At 46.7% G+C, this 20,393-nt stretch overlaps 1 protein-coding gene across 1 annotated transcript; it reads left to right on the top strand.

Annotated features, from left to right (window-relative positions):
* The first annotated feature begins 6,293 nt into the window (after window positions 1-6,293).
* LOC142586232 (3'-5' RNA nuclease TATDN2-like) lies at window positions 6,294-11,308 on the top strand. Its single transcript, XM_075697484.1, has 5 exons — window positions 6,294-6,500; window positions 7,805-7,974; window positions 8,489-8,618; window positions 9,391-9,603; window positions 11,171-11,308. The coding sequence occupies exons 1-5, from the start codon at window positions 6,294-6,296 to the stop codon at window positions 11,306-11,308; spliced, it is 858 nt and encodes a 285-aa protein (XP_075553599.1).
* Window positions 11,309-20,393: the final 9,085 nt, after the last annotated feature.

Below are 20,393 nucleotides of genomic sequence, written 5' to 3'. Positions count from 1 at the left end.
CAACGCCCATGCCTCGCTCACTAGCATCGCACTGAACAATGAACCCTTTTGTATAGTCTGGCGATCGTAGCACAGGCTGGCTTGTTAGGGCACTCTTTAGGGCGCTAAAAGCTCTTTCCTTGGTCTCGTCCCAGACGACTGTTTGAGGCTCTGTCTTTCTTAGAGCATCCGTCAGGGGAGCCGCGATATCAGAGTACCTAGGGATGTACCTCTGATAGTAGCCGGCGACACCTAAGAACGACCGAATATCGGTCTTTGTGCGCGGTTGCGGAAAGTCTCGCACAGCGGCCACTTTTATTTCAGAGGGGCGGCGACGACCCTGACCAATCACGTGACCGAGGTAGACAACCTCGGCCTGTGCTATCTGGCACTTAGGAGCCTTGACTGTCAAGCCCGCTTCGCGCAGGCGGGTTAGCACTGCCCGCAAGTGTGTCATATGCTCCGACCAGGATGCGGAGAATATCGCTACGTCGTCTAGATACGGTAAAGCGAATTCTTGCTGTCCCCGCAACACTTTATCCATGAGGCTTGAAAAACAGTATGGCGCGTTCTTCAAACCAAAACTCAACACTTTAGGACGGAATGTTCCCATTGGTGAAATGAACGCCGCATACCTACTAGCCTCTTCTGTAAGTGGAACCTGCCAATAACCCCTGACAAGATCTAGGGTGGAAATAAACTGAGCGCTACTAACTTTCTCAAGGCGCTCCTCGATGTTAGGGATCGGATAAATTTGATCCTTAGTGATGGAATTAAGCCTGCGGTAGTCGACGCAAGGACGAGGTTCCTTGCCCGGTACCTCAACTAAAATCAAAGGGGAGGTATAATCACTCTCACCTGCCTCAATAACACCGAGCTGTAGCATTTTCTTTACCTCAGCCTCCATAATATCGCGCTGGCGGGGTGACACCCGATACGCCTTGGATCGTACTGGCTCTGGGGAGGTAAGTTCTATATCATGAGTAAGTACCGAAGTCCTACCAGGCCTCTCAGAGAACAGACCTTGAAACTCTTGTAATAGCTGGTGTAGTTCGGTTTTCTGCTCGGGCGACAGCGGTGCTTTACTGATAAGGTCACTAATGACTTGACCGGTGTCTTCCCTGTTCGTCACTGAGCCTAGTCCCGGAAGCTCGACTGGAAGCTCTTCAGGAACGTTTATCATCATGCACACCACTGCTTCCCGTTGTCTATAAGGTTTGAGCAGATTACAGTGGTAAACTTGCTGTGCTTTCCGCTTTCCTGGCAGACTTACCACGTAGTTAACGTCCGACAGTTTCTGAACAATTCGTGCTGGGCCCTCCCACTGCACGTCTAGTTTGTTGTTTAGCGATGTGCGCAATATCATGACCTCATCGCCAACCTCAAAACGACGGGCCCTGGCTGTCCGATCATAATAAACCTTGGCCCTCTGCTGGGCCTTTGTCATTGCTTCACCTGACAACTCCTGTGCCCTTCTTAAGCGTTCGAGGAGCTTAAGCACGTACTCCACCACGACTGGGTCGTCGCCCCTACCTTCCCACGATTCTCGAAGCATGCGAAGCGGAGATCGAAGCGAGCGACCGTACACCAGTTCAGCTGGCGAAAACCCCGTAGCCGCATGCGGCGCGGTCCTTAAAGCAAACATCACCCCAGGCAGACACAGCTCCCGGTCAGTTTGATGTTCAAAACACAAGGCTCTCAACACGCGCTTCATGACGGAGTGGAGCTTCTCAACGGAATTCGACTGTGGGTGGTACACTGAGCTGTGTAACAGCTTTACCCCACACCTTTCGAGAAAAGTTGTCGTCAAAGCGCTAGTAAACACTGTGCCCTGATCTGATTGAATTTCCGCAGGAAAACCAACTCGCGCAAATATGGACAGTAGTGCATTAACTATCTCAACTGAGCTGAGTTCTTTAAGCGGCACTGCTTCAGGGAACTTTGTCGCTGGGCAGATCACAGTCAAAATGTGTCTGTACCCCGTGGCTGTTACCGGCAGAGGTCCCACAGTATCAATAACGAGCCGTCTAAAAGGCTCCGTAATGATAGGTACCAATTTCAACGGCGCCCTCGATTTGTCCCCTGGTTTGCCCACCCGCTGACAAGTGTCACATGTCCTCACGAACTGGTCTGCGTCCCGAAAACACCCTGGCCAATAGTACTCTTGCAAGAGACGGTCCTTAGTTTTCTTAACTCCTAGGTGTCCGGACCACGAACCCCCATGTGACAAGCGCAACAGATCCTGACGATAGCATTGAGGCACGACCAGCTGATCGAACTCCACTCCTCTTCGGTCTAGATACTTCCGGTACAGGACTCCACCTCTTTCCACAAAACGCGCAGTTTTCCTGGCGATACCTTCTTTGACATTGCAGCGCACGTTTTCCAGGCTGCCATCCTTTTTTTGCCCGGCTATCAAAGCCGTCCGGCTGACTTTTAGCAACCTATCAAGTCCGTCTGACGTAGGCGCGATGAGCAAATCAGTAGATAGCTCTTCTAACTTTCCCGCGTCGGGCGTTTCCTCTCCAGTATCTGGCGCCTTTAACGTTACAGACTCAAGTTTATTCAGTTCGGGCGTGCTCGGAATATCAGCTTGCTGCGCCTCTGACCCTTTTTCGTTGTTTGATAACGTCGACCCCGCAACTACCGCCTTTGCAGCGAGCTCCCGAACCTTCGATCTGGTTAAGGCCTGAACACTAGCTTCACCAAACAAAAGCCCCTTCTCGCGCAGGAGGTGATCGGACCTGTTTGAAAATAGGTACGGGTACTGGGGTGGCAGCATAGATGACACTGCCGCCTCTGTCTCAAGCGCTCCGAAAGGTCCTTCAATAAGCACTTTTGCTACCGGCAGACACACGCTATGAGCTTCCACGGCTTGCTTGATCCATGCGCACTCGCCCGTGAACATATGGGGTTCTACGTAAGACGGGTGAACTACATCCATCGTAGCTGCGGAATCGCGAAGCACTCGGCACTCTTTCCCGTTCACGAGGAGGTCTCGCATGTAAGGCTCGAGAAGCTTCATGTTCTCGTCAGTGCTGCCTATTGAAAAAAATACAACTTTTGGTGTTGTTTCCGGACACTGCGCCGAAAAGTGACCCGGCTTCTGGCACGTATAACAAACGCCCGCTCGCCTCATCTCGAACCGCTTTCTGCGTTCGGCTTCGGCTGCCGCCGTCTCCTTAGGTTCGGTCGCACTGCTTCCACTCGCATCCGCACTACGCGTGTTCCCCTTTGCTCTCATGGGTGTGAACTTCGGCCTCTCGAACTTCGAGCCAAATTCACCCTTTTGACCATCCTTAGCTCCGCGAGCCCGACGCGTCACAAACTCCTCGGCTAGCTCAGCGGCTTTAGCCACCGTACAAACGTCTGGCCTATCCAAGACCCAGTATCGCACGTTCTCCGGTAACCGACTATAAAACTGTTCTAGCCCGAAACACTGCAGAACTTTATCGTGGTCACCAAACGCTTTCTCTTCTTTGAGCCACTCCTGCATGTTCGACATAAGCCTATACGCAAACTCTGTATATGACTCACTTTTGCCTTTCTCATTTTCCCGAAACTTCCGACGGAACGCCTCCGCAGACAGCCGGTACTTTTTTAGCAGACTCGATTTTACTTTGTCGAAATCCTCTGCTTCCTCTCTATCCAAGCGAGCGACTACGTCGGCCGCCTCGCCGGGTAACAAAGTGAGCAAGCGCTGTGGCCACGTTTCCCGAGAGAACCCCTGCTTCTCGCACGTTCGCTCAAAGTTAACCAGGAACAAACCAATGTCCTCTCCAAGCTTAAACGGCCGCATCAGGTCAGTCATTTTGAACAATACGCGTTCTCCTGCACCGTGTGCCTGACTTCCATTACGAGCGCGTTCCATCTCTACCTCAAGACGCTTCATTTCCAAAGCGTGTTGACGGTCACGCTCTTGTTGCTCTCGCTCTTTCTGTTCTTTACGTTCACACTCTTCTTTTTCTTTTGCAGTCTCCCTCTCTTCAATAGTCTCAAGGCATTCCGACAGCTCGTCATCCTCAGCCTCTAACTCAAGAATAGCCTTTAGCAGTTCTGGTTTTCTGAGTTTGTCTGAGACATCCAGACCCAACTCTCTTGCAAGCTCCAACAATTTCGGTTTGCGCAACGACTTCAAATCCATGGCTGCTCTGAATGCTGCTTTCTCTACTGCTTACTATTGTCTTGCCGCAAACTAACCCGGCAGCAACGACAACCACAATTACCAGCTCTGTTTCTGACACTAACAAAAAGCCTGGCAAAGCTCAGAAGAAGAAAGTCCCGCACTCACCAAACCTCGCAGGCAGGAATTCCGCGCAGTCGTTCCGCTGCAGGCAACCAGTCGTCACACAGGGCTCGTTGCACTGCTCCCGGATCGTCGTTGAGCTGCTCAGCATACTGTCAACTGCATCTCTTTGCTGCTGGCCTCCGTTGTCGCGATCTCGCCGCTGGCAGACCGTTGTTTGAAGTCGTAGGCGATCTCACCGCTGCCAACCAGTTGTTTGGATCTGACTGCTGGTACGATCTGTTGGGAACTCGGCGCTGACGCCCGTGGTTGTACCTGGGTCGCAAGCCCCAAGGGTAGCGTTGGCCTGGCGGCCTGGGGTACAACTGGAAGCATCCGAAGGTCCCGGCAAAGCATGAGTCGACTGGTAACAACGAAACAACTTGTTTATTTTAACATCGCAAAGAGTTGGCGGTCAGGTTTGACCGAAGTAGAGAGACGGGAGAGCACTTCACTCAACTGAAGAAATCGGAGCCCTCCTTATGGCGTCCGGGGGCAGCTGTTTTTATACTCTCGCAGTTGAGGGCAAGAAGGAACCCCTCAAAAGACGAGCACGTGAATGTACAATGGGCTAATGGTGACGCACACTGTCGTGGCGCTGCGCACGATCTCGTAGCACCCCGTCGTGGCGCTGCGCACGATCTCGTAGCACTCTGTCGTGGCGCTGCGCACGATCTCGTAGCACTCTGTCGTGGCGCTGCGCACGATCTCGTAGCACCCTGTCGTGGCGCTGCCGGTCGGACACAATGACTGTAATGAGAGGCTGGTCCCTGCTTTGGCATCGCCTGTTTCGGGCACAATGACTGGAACGAGATCCCTGCTTTGGCATCGCCTGTTTCGGGCCCAATAACTGGAATGAGATCCCTGCTTTGGCATCGCCTGTTTCGGGCACAATGACTGGAACGAGATCCCTGCTTTGGCATCGCCTGTTTCGGGCCCAATAACTGGAATGAGATCCCTGCTTTGGCATCGCCTGTTTCGGGCACAATGACTGGAATGCGAGGAGGATCCCTAGGCGGTCGCATCGCCGCAGACGCGCCTGGAAACACCTGGCGATGAGTGTTGCGGCGACGACGATCGGGCCAAAATGTCTGCCGCCCGCCGCAGTCGCGCCGGCAAAACCACGTGTCGCAGGCGAAACGCAACAGCCCCGAGCCTTTTTTTGTTACCCCACCATTAGTTCTAGGTAGCGTGTTTACAAAGGAAGAAGCAGTTACTGCCTGAGACGCACCACACTGCAAGTTCGGAGCACCTGCTTTCTCCTCTCCACTTTCGAGGCCTACAATTGGCTGTTGTCCACCCGGCGTAAAGAAATGCGTGGAGGGGGAACCTCTAGAAGCGCCACCTCCTCTCCCCCTTCGAACCTCTCTCTTTCCTGCCTATATATTCGCGGTCCTCTGCACGAAGGAACATTCGCTACCAAATCTTTGGATTAGCATTGTCGACAGTGCAAGTCCGACGACCACGTGTTTTTGTGCGAGCGTACGACGAAGCAGAGACCCCGTTGGAGACGGTTGCTCAGTTACTCACAGGTTAGATTCCCCTTACTCATTACCCCTTCTTGCTTCAACGAATCCTTTCAAAATATGCAAATGTTTGATAGTCTAGTGACGCGTAGCTATAGCCCCGGAGTAACTTAAATTTTTGAAGCAAGCCTTTTATTTCAGGTTTCCCTCTCTATTTCGAAAGGCAACTGATTATCGCATTCTGAATTTTAGCGCCACGAGGTTACAACATCGCCACCCAGCGCTAAGCGGTCATAATAGTATCGGTAATCGGGAACGTATGGGGAAGTCCTTTTTTTTTTTGCAATAGCCCATTTATAGGAAACGTCAGCGCTTTTGAAGTGCTTAATGATTTTTTATGGCTTTCTTTTTCACATTGATTCATGCTCTCTTGTTTATGAGTGAGTAACAACAGTAAGTTATGATATCCTTTGCCTGCAGGACACCAACACTTGTGCCAAGTGATTTCGTGCTGCAAACGGGAAGAGTCGTCGCCAACTCTCCCAACCTCGAGAACAGCCACGATGACGTCACCAGCCGTCAAGCGGTGGCCGTACACGATCGCTTCAAAAGTGGGCCTCATAGACACCCATTGTCATTTGGACTTTCTTTTTCGGAGAACGGCCCACCACGGATCCTACGCCCAGTTCAGGACGAGAAATTCGGAAACATTCCCCGCATGCTACGAAGGTTGCGTCGCCATCTTCTGCGACCCCGCCACATTCAAGAAGGTACCATTTTCGATAAGCTAATGTATTCCCACGTCTTTGGAATGCGTAGATCACCGAAAGGCAAATTAGGCTTTGAAATAGTGATAGCCGGTAATCAATAATCCAGTTATCATTGTATGGAAACACTGATAGCTTTAGCACATATCTTTGTTTTCCTTCGGCCACGTAGACGTTTTCTATAATATTGCAGTTGCCCTCGGAGAAGTAGCGGTTCTGAAAAGCGGTAACAGCTTTTTCGACTACAGGTATAAATCACCGCCACGAATGTGCGGATTTGAAAGAGCTCACTCAAGAATATATGCGTAACGTCGCTGACGTTTTCCGGTATAGATTATGAATAAATATAATGGTAGATTCACAGCGGTTTATAAAGGGATAAGGAGAAAATTCCTGTACGGAAACTGTCCAAGATACGACAAGCATTCTAAAGCGGTCGGTGTTGTGCTGAATTTGTTATTCGCAGCAATGATGCACATGGGGGTTATATCGATGTGGGGTGCGTTGTGCATTTATACATGTGTTAGCAGTACGAGCTGGCATATGCACATAAATACATTCCTGAACATACATGTCCCCCACCACCACAACCGTTGTAGAATGGCGCGCGCATGTTGAACAGTGCCGGTTCAGAGGGATCGAACTTAATTTTTTTGCAGCATTGAAAAGGCACTATAATTTTCTTCTCTACCGTACATTGCAAACAGTGAGCAGCGTTCCTATATATATTCTCGTGCCAGTTACGAACCCGCACGGGTTAGTGCAGTCTTGGGCAGCGGAGCGGGACGGATGCCCTTGCACGCGTATTTAATGCTCGAGTGGCACATCCTCTCGTTTTGGGCCCTCCTTTGTCACCTTGAATCGTCACGGGTCGTGTTTTTACCAATGCGCCCCATATATACTGGTTGCTATCCGCCTTTTAGTATAAGTTTAAGCATTTCTGTCCTAAGCTTTCCGCCTCCTTTCTACCTATGGGGTACGGGGAACAGCGATAGCGGACGGGTTCGTAGAATGTTTTGCACCGGCGCGCCTATTGTAATCGCGCGAAATGGGTCGTTTGTCACTGTACTCCGGATGGCAGCTCTGAATCGCGCGCATAATGGGATTAATTTGCGCGTATCTCCCCCTGTATATTGGGAACAGGATTCTATGGTTCCACCAAGTAAGTTTCGACCTACTCAGCCTGTCATGCTATGCTTTAATGAAATACTCGCGCCACTTTACGGTTAAGCTGTCTCGCAAATGCCGCATTTTTTACGCGCGACCTGATGACTTGGTTTTGACGCCGATGTTTGCAATCTACGCAGCGCCACTTGTGGGAGGGACTCCTGTCCGAGGAAGGTGTCTGGGCTGCTTTTGGATGCCACCCACACATGGCCCGGCAGTACGATGAAGACATCGACGACGACCTCATCGCGGCCCTGGAGCAGCCAAGCGTCGTCGCACTCGGCGAAATTGGACTTGATTATTCCAGCAAGTGAGTGCTCTCTGCCATGAATTTAGTGTGGATGGATCTTAGGCTCACCGAGCTTAGCGAGTGGGCGCCCATTCCTCTTTTCTGTTTTGCAAGTAGTCAATCAATTCCTTTTCTCAAGAAAATTTTGACTACAAAAAAAAGTGTTTGGAGCGCTGTTCAATCACAATTGCTCGAAGTTGCAGAGCGTAGCCTTTTTCATTTTGGGGGACATGACCGCACAGCGATTGGGTGTGGAATGCAAAGTTTAAAATAAAATTCTTGGTTTTCACATTTCAAAACCACAGGGTTTTAAAAGCGTTGTCATGCTGGGCGTGCGTTTTAGTCTGTGAAGCTTGCATGATAAAAATTCTACCATAAGCTTATTCCACGCCTTCCCTGGTTTGTTTGTAGTAAATTAAGCTAGAAAATAGACTTTTCAAATCAAGAGTAGCGCTCCTCAGAATTCCGTGCATGCGTTAAGGGGTGACAACTAATTGTATAGCGAGTCGCTTACCTTTGTGTTTGCACGCTGCAGGAACAAATGCGACCGGGCCCTACAGCAGCGCGTGTTTCGGCGGCAGTTGAAGCTCGGCAGGAATGGGCGGCTGCCCCTTGTTATTCATTCAAGAGATTCTTCAATGGATACACTGAGAATCCTCAAGGAGGTGAGGCGGCTTCTCTGCAGCACTGCTAGCTTGACTACTCCTTATTACAGGGATTATCTATAGACTAGCACGTCGTCTATACCCGAACAATGTTGTGGCTCGTTCTACGTTGGATTTTCGTGGCTTCTTACAGCTCATCCGGAAACTTCCCTGTCGGCAGCGGTGCCTTGGGCATGACGTCACGGACCTCATTGCGCCTTTCCGTATTTCCTTTTTATCAGATATCTCCCCATAGTATGGAAAGATTTGCATGAGCCCTTTGTTTGGAAGAGGATGTGTCCTTCATTTTTACTAGAGCTCAGGGTAAGATAATGCCATGCTAATGTCATACTGCGTGAAGTAACACGTGGCTATGGCACCGGTTTTTCACTTTCTTGTTTTACTTCGTAGAGCTACGGTAAGTACGCTGTAGGCGTACAATTCCGAGATTACGAACGTTATATCTAGATAAAATATTTAACTTTTCCAGCCACTATTACAGCACTGTCTCCATCACCAATTTGTCCAAATAGTCGTACGTTGTGCATATACAATAAATGCAGCACTTAACATACTCCTGCTTCAGGAGCGCATTTTTTGTATTCTCTATAAATCTAATCTGTTTGGCGTTGGTCCTACCTGCTGGTCAGTTTTCATCAGCGAGAAGTGCCTCATATATTTCATCGTCACAATTGTTCTCAATATAGTGTTAGAGAGTCACATGACACCCACACACTCGGAACATCGTCCGTGGCAGTGCTAACTACTAGCTCCTATCTTCTCGCCCAATCAGATGCTGCCAGCTGACTGGCCCATACACCGCCACTGTTTCACCGGGGACTGGTCCGAGGCGCAGCTGTGGCTGGACACATTCCCCAAGCTGTGCCTCGGGCTGACTCCGCTGGTGGGATTTCCCAACGCGGGTCCGGTTGCCGAGGTCGGCCGCAGGATTCCTCTCGACCGGCTGCTGCTGGAGACGGACGCACCGTACTTCCTCCCGAAAAGCGTACGTGTCAGTCTCTCGATGTTGCCGCTATTGTTTTCGGCCAAGTTACGAAATATGGTGAAGTGTTGTAAGCGATGTTCGTCGATTCTGCTCGCGTCAGAGACCCGCTTTTTTCATTTTTGTCGCACTCCATTGCAAATTGTTTCAATGCTATGAATGTAGTGGAGAATGTAAACTCAATATCTTTACAGATCTAGTTATGTAAATCTACCACACAATTTGAGCGGGAACGATGAGTTCTGTCGCATGACGTTTAGTGCCGCTCATTGTAATAACATGGTGTGCATTAGAGCTCAGAATAAATGTACCGTGTTTATGCGATTATAACGCGCACATATTTCTGAATGGATAACATATTGTACGACATACTTCTTTGATAGTAGTGCGAAAGAAAAGAGGTTTAAATTCCCGCCAATTTATTGACCGGGTCATCTTCCAACAACGAAGATGCCAGCTCTATTGATAGTGAGACTTTGCGCATGCGTTGCTGGTAGTTGATAATGATAAGTATTCCTCGAACAGCCATGGTGAGTGATCTGCTTTCCAGAGTTACTCTGATACGGCGAATGTTCTTCCCAAGTGAGAAAAAAAGTCACTAGCTGTCTGTCTTACCAGCATAAGTTAATGAGGTAACAATTCGGTGTATAGCAGGCAACATATATATGTTCAAATATCACTATGGTTGTACTATGTATAATCGAATGCATTGTACTTCCGAGGTCTGGCGTTGAAATATTGGATACGCCTTAGAACGGAGTAACACCGGTATTTCCGTGAAGTAACATAGCCGTTCTTATAGCAGAATGGGTACGGCGAAAGAAGATGTCGACAGAAATGACTCATTATAAAACCTTACGTGCGAACTTGGTGAGTTAAGTGCACTTTGAACTTGAGGTGGGTTTGTAGCGAGTACCCGAAAGTGGCACAATGTTAGGGTGGCGCTTTACTCTTTTAATAGAACGTATTCTCAATTTGACTTAAAGAACGATGTAGTAGTTGCTGAACACAAGGCTGACGTTTATTTTTTTTTGGTTAGTGTGGTTAAAGGGCTCGTCGTGGTGACGTAGCAGCTTCAAGATTGAAGAGATGCCACTGGTCATGGCCTGCCATGCTTTGCACTAAGCTGTGTGTCCTGTAGGTTAGCCGTATGCGAATCACGGGTCACAGCATAATAATACAAGACAGGATGTTGTAATGCTGATTGATGCTATAGTCATAAGCACCCATCTTTACACTTGTAGGAAAAAATAATATTTTAGCTATTATTGCGATAGCAATTACACGGAAAGTTAAGCCACATTTCCGCCGTCGTCGTAATGTTCCGTAGAAAGTCCAAGTGCCATCACATCGCGGCTGAGCGCCGTATCCTGTGAGTGCCAGGTTAAACCGAAGATGGCGGCTGGATCTCTTGCACGCATGAGAGGATTCGTGTCGTATTCCATAGCGCGCACTTCGTGTAGCTGCCTAACATTTGCTGTCGCAATAGATGGGTGGATAGAGCGATATTTCTCATACTTGCTGAAAACGCCTGAAGTTTTACGCTCACTCATTCCTCTATCATTCGCAGGAGTCCGGCCGTCTCGCGCATTCACACCCCGGCATGGTTATACACGTGGCCACCCGGCTGTCCCACATGCGCAGGATCCCCGTGGAAGAAATCCTTGGCGCAGTGCGGGAAAATACGCGAAAGATTTACAACATCTGATCTGACACCGACTCAGCAAGTTATAGTGACCTTCGTTCATTACCTAATTATGCATGGAACAACGTCCACAGATTTTTCTAGGCCACACCCCACGTGTTTCATTTAATTGGCAACCTACATCGAAATTGCCGTGACATATTTTTCGTTTCATTTTTTGAGAAGTCTAACGTGCCAATGTAAATGTATGGCTAGGATCGACGCTGCTCTTCAGGACCGTGGAATAAATTTGAGTCACGTGGGGTTCTATAACGTGCACCTAAATCTAAGTATAATAGGCGTCTTGCCTTCCAGCCCCGTGGCAATGTGGCCGTTGAATGGAGTCTGCGAATTCGCTATGTCTCCAAGCTTGTTTGTAATTTTGTGTATACTGTGTACAGTACTCTGCTAATTCCGGTGAATGTTCAAGTGGAGTGTTGGCAGCGCTGGTACTGACGTGCAAGCAAAGGTGTACATTTTCTACGCACCGCTCTGTAAATGAGCAAGGGTTCTGTGTACACCCGTGAATATTTATTTGCAACCTTTGCAGCGCTAGAGCAGACGAGCGAGTAAAAGTGTAACTTACCTGCGCAGAACTCTCTAAATGAACAAGTGTTGTAGGTACACCCGTGTATATTTATTCGCAACCATTGCAGCGCTATAGAGCAGACGAGCGAGTAAAAGTGTAAATTTTCTACGCAGAACTCTGTAAATGAACAAGTGATGTTTGTACACCCGTGTATATTTATTCGCAACCTTTGCAGCGCTATAGATTAGACGAGCGAGTAAAAGTGTAAATTTTCTACGCAGAACTCTGTAAATGAACAAGTGTGTTGTGTACACCCGTGTATATTTATTCGCAACCTTTGCAGCGCTATAGAGCACACAAGTGAGTAAAAGTGTAAATTTTCTACGCAGAACTCTGTAAATGAACAAGTGTTGTGTGCACCCGTGTATATTAATTCGCAACCTCTGCAGCGCTATAGATTAGACGAGCGAGTAAAAGTGTAAATTTTCTACGCAGAACTCTGTAAATGAACAAGTGTTATGTGTACATCCGTGTATATTTATTTGCAACCTTTGCAGCGCTATAGAGCACACGAGTGAGTAAAAGTGTAAATTTTCTTCGCAGAACTCTGTAAATGAACAAGCGTTGTTTGTACACCCGCGTATATTTATTCGAAACCTTTGCAGCGCTATAGAGCAGACGAGCGAGTAAAAGTGTAAATTTTCAGCGCAGAACTCAGCAAATGAACAAGTGTTGTGTGTAGGCCCGTGTATATTTATTCGCAACCTTCGCAGCGCTATAGAGCGGATGACCGAGTAGAAGTGTAAATTTTCTACGCAGAACTCTGTAAATGAACAAGTGTTGTGTGTACACCCGTGTATCTTTATTCGCAATCTTTGCAGCGCTATAGAGCAGACGAGCGAGTAAATGTGTAAATTTTCCGCGCAGAACTCTGTAAATGAACAAGTGTTGTGTGTACACCCGTGTATCTTTATTCGCAATCTTTGCAGCGCTATAGAGCAGACGAGCGAGTAAATGTGTAAATTTTCTGCGCAGAACTCTGTAAATGAACAAGTGTTGTGTGTACACCCGTGTATATTTATTCGCAACCATTGCAACACTATAGAGCAGACGAGCGAGTAAAACTGTAAATTTTCTACGCAGAACTCTTTATTTGAACAAGTGTTGTGTGTACAACCGTGAATATTTATTTGCAACTTTTGCAGCGCTAGAGCAGACGAGCGATAAGAAGTGTACATTTTTTACGCCGTGCAATTGGTATGTAACTGTACATCAAATTTCATGTGTGTCCAGCAAGACTGTTACCTGCCTGTAAAGTGAAGTCCTGTTTTGCTTGAATTTTGCCCTCCATGTTTGTTCAGTCTTTTATATTGTTGTATTGTAGTGAGTTTGGTACTTAATTGTGACTCTAATAAATGTTGTACAAACAGTACCAGATCTGTGCGTGTGTTTTATTTAAAGAGTTTGCCTCCAATTCAGAGAAATTGAACAGAGCAGTGCTCTGCCGATTCAACTTCTTGCTTTGCTGCAGAAAAATCTATTCCTTGTAAAATTTTATTCGATTGTCCTACTGGCCATAGATGATTAGGAGCTTCTGGTATTCAATAATTTGTTGCTTGAATCTGACCGCAATGTGCATGAAAACGATGGAGAGGCCGTGGGTAAAAGCTGCTGAACAGCTTGACTAGAGCCCATGGTCCCCTCTACAAGGCAGTACAGGAGCACACATGAAACATACAGGAATCTAACAAAAGACAAACGCAAAATTAATTCGATTTAATTTATCACAAGGAAATCAAATATTAACATTGTTCAAAGACATGACATGTCACGTGGCGCAGTTCGCGAACTGTAGTGCGGCCTAAATCAATTCCACATTTATTCAGATTATTAAGAAGTTTAAGCAAAATATACGATAGTGTACCTATAGAATAGTTAGCACTGGGAGTGACCACCTTCCCGTATTCAGGCTTACGTATAGTATAGGATGTAGGCTTTATTTTTAGCTTGGCTAGGTTGCGAAAGAAATTTCGATTTTCTTTTAATTCCCACTTAAATGCAACAATTAGTCTATAGCTAAAAAATTTCCGGACATGCATTATATCTGCTTTAATGAACAGAGTATGTGTATGAGAATTGTAGGGGACATCACAAAGAAGCCTAATTATCTTTTTTTGTAGGATGTACACCTTTGTTGAGTTAGTTACTGTGGTAGGTCCCCATACTAAAAAGCAGTAAGAGAGGTGAGAGTAAAAAAGAGAATTCTATATCTGCTTTTTTACGCTGAAAGGTAATATCGGCCCATATCTGGATAAGATAGCATCGATAGACTGTTTAGTGTAAACAGAATCTACATGAATATCCCATAGCATATTTTGCGAAAACGTGACCCCAAGAATTTTATTACTACTTACTATTTCTATTTTTCCGGTGCCGTAGATAAGATCTACGTTGATATTTGCCTGTTTTGATTTTGGTCTAGATAGCACAGCCTTAGTTTTGTTGGTGTTAACCTCTAACTGATTTGCTACAGACCATTCCAGAAGTTTTACAAGAGCGGAGTTTGCTATGTAGCTGATTTGATCACAGACTGTAGCGGAAAAAAAATATGCTGGCATCGTCGGCATACAATATATATTCGGCTTCAGCGCATGTCTTTACCAGATAATTTGTATAGATATTAAAAAGAAAAGGTCCAAGAATGCTGCCTTGAGGCACTCCTCTTGCAATGGGTTTTTGGTCGGAACAGTGCTCACCTATTTGAACATACTGCCGCCGATAGCCAAGGTAAGATATTATAAGATTACAGCAATGGCCACGCACGCCATACAATTCAAGTTTTCTGAGTAAACTTGGATGAACAATGCAGTGAAATGCTTTGGTGAAGTCAATGTACAGGCCCAGTAAAACCATCTTACTTGAAAACTGATAAAATAAAGTTTTTTGTTCTATCAAGGCTAGTTCCGTAGACGTGTGCTTTCTAAACCCAAATTGAGCTGGGGTTAAAAGGTCATATTTCTGAAAAAAAATTGAAAGGCGTTCATGAATAATCTTTTCTAAACCATTTGAAAATATTTGACCCACTAAGATAGGGTGATAATTCTTGATGTCATTTCGATCACCTTTCTTGAACAATACCGTAACCTTAGCCACCTGCATTCTTTGTGGGAAAACGGCACTTGAGAAATAAAGGTTAAATATATGGGTAAGAATCGGTGCGATAAGATCCATAATATGTTGAAGAGGTGGAATTTGCATACCTTCAACGTCACAACTAGAGCTGTTTTGAAGAGACATAGAAACAGACCGAACTTGTTCTTCGCTAACGGCCTCAAGAAAGAAAGTGGATTGGTTACTAGGGGGCATGAATCTTGAAAATTCAGACACTGGAAAATAATCACCACACTGCACAATATAGTTATTAAATAAATTTGCCAGGGCGCGACCGGATATCTCGACTTCACCGATTTTAAGCTTATCTGTTTTTGGGGACGAGTTACTGCGATTTAAAACAGTACGTGTTCAACTTTTTCCACAACAGATCAGGTTTACGAGAGCAGGCGTCAACTTCCGCATGGAAATAGTTTTGCCTGCTTAGCTTTATTTCTTTATTTGGCTGATTTCGGTACGTCTTAAACTTCTTGAGTTTTGGGGGATATTTAGTTTTTAGTCTACAGTCGATTATTCCGTTAGTCACGATTATTAGGTTGAAGCCCCATGAGCAAAATCAGGCAACCTTGCTCACCGGCACGGAAGAATGTGAGAAACTCAGCTACGGTTCGAATGTGTAGACGTTTTCATCGGGCGAGGAGGAAAGGGCGAGCGGCGAGTTGTTTCCTCCTCCCTGGCTTTTGCGATCCGGCACGGCGCTGGTTGAAAGTATTGCTGTTTCGTGCTGGGGAACAATTTGGAGAACTTTTAACTCGTACTTTGCGAAATTTATGTAATGTGTTTTCATACAAGGTCATTGCGGAATCAGTGTGTAGCCTTTCGGTGCGTCGGTCTCTACAATATGCGGAAATACATCTCTTGGGAACGCAAGGATGTGACGCGCATCATCAGTCGTGGTGCGCGCACGTGTTCTGAACCATTTCTGGTCTATCGGTTTTAATTCAACGAAGAGAACCGGCATCTTTGAATTGGCTGGAAATGACGGATTTGCTCAATATCTTTTCGCTTGGCGTAGAAATTAAAACATAAGCCCACATTCTCGTGTACGGGCAACCTAAGGCAACCCCAAAATTTCTTAGCGCCAGGCGCTATCTAATATTTCTGATCCACTGGAATCGTTCTCATGCAAATAAAATTCACCTCCAAGCAAGTAAGAATAGATTGCAGTTTCTTGACGTGTGCATGAATATGGCTGCGGATCATGTTTGCTAGCAGTACGCTCCACGATCTACAAAACCGGCTTTAGATTTCTCGTCGGGGCACTCAAAAATTGTAAAACGCGGAATTGCTCTGTCATGCTTACGTGTGGCTTTGAAAATAACCGCGTGCACGTGCTGAGCACGATTTTACGAATGCGAGTGGAACAGCTGAAGGCCGCAGGTTACCCTATGCAGCTCATCACATCAGTTTGGGAAAAGCTCGTGCGCATTGCAAAGCATAGAATATAATGGCGTCGCCCTTCGTTTCAATGTGAAGGAAACGAGAAATTGGCAGTTATTCCCTACGTACATAAAATTTCACGCGACCTAAAAAATGTGGCAAGGCGTTATGGCATTCGGGTGGCATTTAATGCACCACACAGGCTTCGTCGAAAATTATCCATTGTGCACAGAAGGGCACAGGCCACGTCATTGGGTGATAGAAAATGCAGCAAGATACAGGTTAGTCGTTTTGCCGATTGCCTCTCAAGAGGATGCATAATTTCCCTATGCTGTGATCACATGTACATTGGCCACACAGGCCGCTGTGTCAACGTACGCCTCGGAGAGCACAGAAATTTATTAAATGCTGCACCATCTTCTCATCTTGCCGCACGTTGTAAATCGCGCCCATATGCACTCACCTTCGGAGACACTCACTTTTTCCGTCACCCTAACCAAAATACAGGAGAAATCTCGGAAGCCTATCGTATCACCCAGAACACCGCGCCGTGTGTAAGGGAACCATGCTTATTAGTCCATGACAAAGAATTCAATATTATTACTCGATGTGAATGAACACCTGTTTGGAAGTAGGCTTGTTTTCTACCTCGTCTTGACATGCGCGATGCGCCCATTTTCAATTTATATATTTTTTACGTACGTATTTTAAACGTCAGTTGTGAGTGAGTGTGTGTTGTATTCGTTGCTTTTCTTCCCCCTGTCCGTTTACAGCGTTCTAAATTTTTTCTGATAATTCATAACCAAAAAACTCACCTATCCATCCTTTTATGCGTGTACTTATATTTAGGTGCACGTTAAAGAACGCCAGGCGGTCCAAATTATTTTGGAGTCCCCCACTATGGCGAGCCTCATAATCAGATCAGGGTTTTCGCACGTTAGAGAGCGCTCACCAGGCCCCACAGCAAATTTTGGTTATACGCTGCAAGTTGTCACGTGTCCTCTATAGGGAGCGTTATGCCGCAAAAGTTTTCGAATGGGCTCATTATTAGCCGAGATAGAAATATTTCAATGCCGCGAACCCACGATTTCAGCAGGCGAACTGCACTGCCAAAAAAGACGCCCTCTCCACTCGCCCCGTCTAGCCTCGGAAAGCGAAATTTCTCCCCTGGACGGTCACTGGGTGGACGACACGAAACTTCGGCCCCAGCTTGAACATGGAAAAGCGGTTTGGAAGCTTAATAAGCTATGTGCAAACGCCGCGATCACCGTATACGGTGCCTGTTCTAAAATAGGGGCTAAATATGTATTCCGAACTTTCCGCTCATGAATCGAATCAGGATTACTGTGTCTTGCTCTGCGTTCCTTATTTGGAAAATATTTTGAAATCGCAGCTTGTCATGTTTTTGACTCAGTAGAGTTTCTCGGTGCGGTCACTATACCTGATTATTTCAATCTCGCGCGCGTGTGCTCAGTCCCGATAGATTTGTTCCAGCTGCGCACAAAGCTTGAAACGTAGCTGTTTTGTATTTAGCTCTGCAGACACCAGTAGCAGTAACCACGATAGTGACGGAACTGTTCCGGGCGCTATCGTGGAAGGCGGTGGGCGTTTACTACGCATCTCGCTGCCGGTGGGCATTAGTGGCCCCGGTTGGCTCGGTTGTCAAGGCACGCTGGCCAATCAGGGCACGCGTTCGGCTTTCAGTCGGACATGCGGCGTTGTCGAAGCCGGTTGTTTCATGGCGCCGACGGCCGACGACGAGGCTATTGCGTGGATTCGGCGGAATTTGCGCAGTAATCTTGGAAAGCGGTTGTTGGCGCCGGCAATCCGACGATGAAGCTGTTGTCTGAGATCGGCGTCGTGTTTACGCTAGTCCGTTGTCATGGGCTCAGCTGCCCGCGCGGAGTGGTATATAGACTCGTCGTAGTGGTGTGCACCACAACGCAGGCCCACTTCTACAATAGGGATTTACTCTGGGCTAACCTGGAGATGAAGGCGGTCTCGGACAGCCACCTTCATTTTTTTTTAAATTGTTGTTGCCTTTGAGAACGTTACCCAGTGTGTGCGCCATCCTCTTCCCCGCCAACTTAGGTTCAAGAGGGTCGAGCATAGGGCTGCTTTGCTGAGGTAAACCGAATTAAAAACTAACCGTCGGACCAACTTGAGTCACCGGGTATGCAACGGAGGGGGCTAAACCAAGGTAACTTTTCTATGCAAATGAGGGGGAGGGTACTTTTATAAGGCAAATGTGAACAATAACCACCATGTTTATTTGCCATAAGGACGCGTAAACCCACAAAAGAAATGAAATAACGGTTATGTCACAGGTACGCCTATGAGATACACCTCTTCTTTGCTTGGGAAACAAAAAACCACATCAAATGGACTCGCGCATGAAAGATTCGCAGGAAGAACCTTACCAAGAACAAGTTAACAATCGAAAGTACAAAATAAAGATTTGCATTTTTTGAATTAGCTCTGGAAGGATTATAGAGACATGTTTATTTGCGCAACAATCACAGTTCTTTTAGATCCCTCGTTTACTACTCTACCAAGTGCCAAAACCAACTCCCGCCTCCCTTCTTTTCAGGACGAGTTGTGCCAGCACCATTGTCATATTCTTTTTTATCGGAATGAATGTTAGGAGAGGTTGGAGCCTTTATGGCGGCACCGGCTACTTCTTGTCACTTGGCAAAGGAAACAAATTTGGGTAAAAAGGGAGAATAGCGACACAATGTATCACACTCATCATAACTATGGTTGAATAAAAAATATATTGTCCAACAGTGCATGAATAGCAAAGTTTTCTGCGTGAGTTCAGTACATGTACGCATATATAAAGTCAGATATATTGAACAGCCAAAACACATAACACATGTAATACACTGCAAGTACAGAACAGAATTATACTTTACGCGTAAAAGTTGCGATCACCATATAAACCAATTTTGAACCACGAACAACACTTATGTTACTCATTCAGCGTATTCGGATCATCTGACGCTTAATATTTTCCCAAAATGTTGGTGTCCTCTAAAAGCTTTTTCAGAGCGAGAAGTGCTCTTTTCAGAAGTCCCGCAGTTGGCCATGGGCCTTGTTGGTTTTGTTATTCGGGCAGTTTGGATGTAAACAACTTTATTATAAATCCGGCAAAGTTTAACAACCCAGGCTCAGGTCTCTCAAGAGGGGACTTCGAGGCCTTGCCTAGTTGCCGCCTCTCGGGCCTCCTGGACAGCACACTCTTGTGTCTTGAGGTCGGAGCTGCGCAGAGCGGTGGCCCAGTTGGGACTATGACTGCGGGCAACCATCCAGAGCCCTAGCTGTGCTACGATAATGGCCCAGAGATTGAAACCCGACTACTTGCATTCGCCAGCAGAACACGCTTAAGCTTACTGAGAGCAGCACCTGGTTTATAGATGGAAACTTCGATCTCGCTCCCAAGAGATTGGTACAACTATACTTTAATGTTGTGCCGCTGAGCGAGGGTGTTCTATCAATTGGTTATGCCTTCATGATAAGGAAAAAAAAACAAGAAGCTTACGAAGATCTGTTCTGGTCACTACGTGACCAGTGTGAACTACTTGGCCTGACTTTGTATCCGGATGTGGTTATGTGCGATTTTGAATGGGCGAACATGAGTGATGTCGAGGTTGCGTTACAATACAGGCTTGATTCTTCCATCTGTGCCAAAGCACCTGGCGAAAAATTCGAGAGCTCGGGTTGATCAACCCTTACAGGCAAGATCAGGGGTTTCGAACTTTCATGGGACTGCTGGACGCCCTATCTTTCCTGCTTCTTGACGAAGTACAAGATGGAATGATCACATTGAAAGGTTTAATGCCAGAAGCTGGCCGAGCAATACTAGAATAATTTGACGCAACATATGTTTTGGCGACCTGATGGCGGGCCAAGAGAGCTGAAAACGTGGTTATCCTGCGGCGAACACGCCACACTTATCCCCCTGTGATGTGGAATGTTCAATCGGCCACTCTTGATGGAGGACACAGGACGAACAATTATGCGGAGGCC

This window comes from Dermacentor variabilis, chromosome 6 (genome assembly GCF_050947875.1).
Source record: "Dermacentor variabilis isolate Ectoservices chromosome 6, ASM5094787v1, whole genome shotgun sequence".
NCBI classification, from domain to species: Eukaryota; Metazoa; Arthropoda; class Arachnida; order Ixodida; family Ixodidae; genus Dermacentor; species Dermacentor variabilis.
This window is presented reverse-complemented; position numbering and strand designations above follow the sequence as displayed.

What these genes read in the sequence shown, in the direction of transcription:
- LOC142586232 (XM_075697484.1), top strand. Translation starts at nt 6,294, where the DNA reads ATGACGTCACCAGCCGTCAAGCGGTGGCCGTACACGATCGCTTCAAAA. An exon ending in GGACTTGATTATTCCAGCAA is followed by an intron (nt 7,975 to 8,488) that starts GTGAGTGCTCTC and finishes TGCACGCTGCAG; the next exon opens with GAACAAATGCGACCGGGCCC. An exon ending in CGTACTTCCTCCCGAAAAGC is followed by an intron (nt 9,604 to 11,170) that starts GTACGTGTCAGT and finishes TATCATTCGCAG; the next exon opens with GAGTCCGGCCGTCTCGCGCA.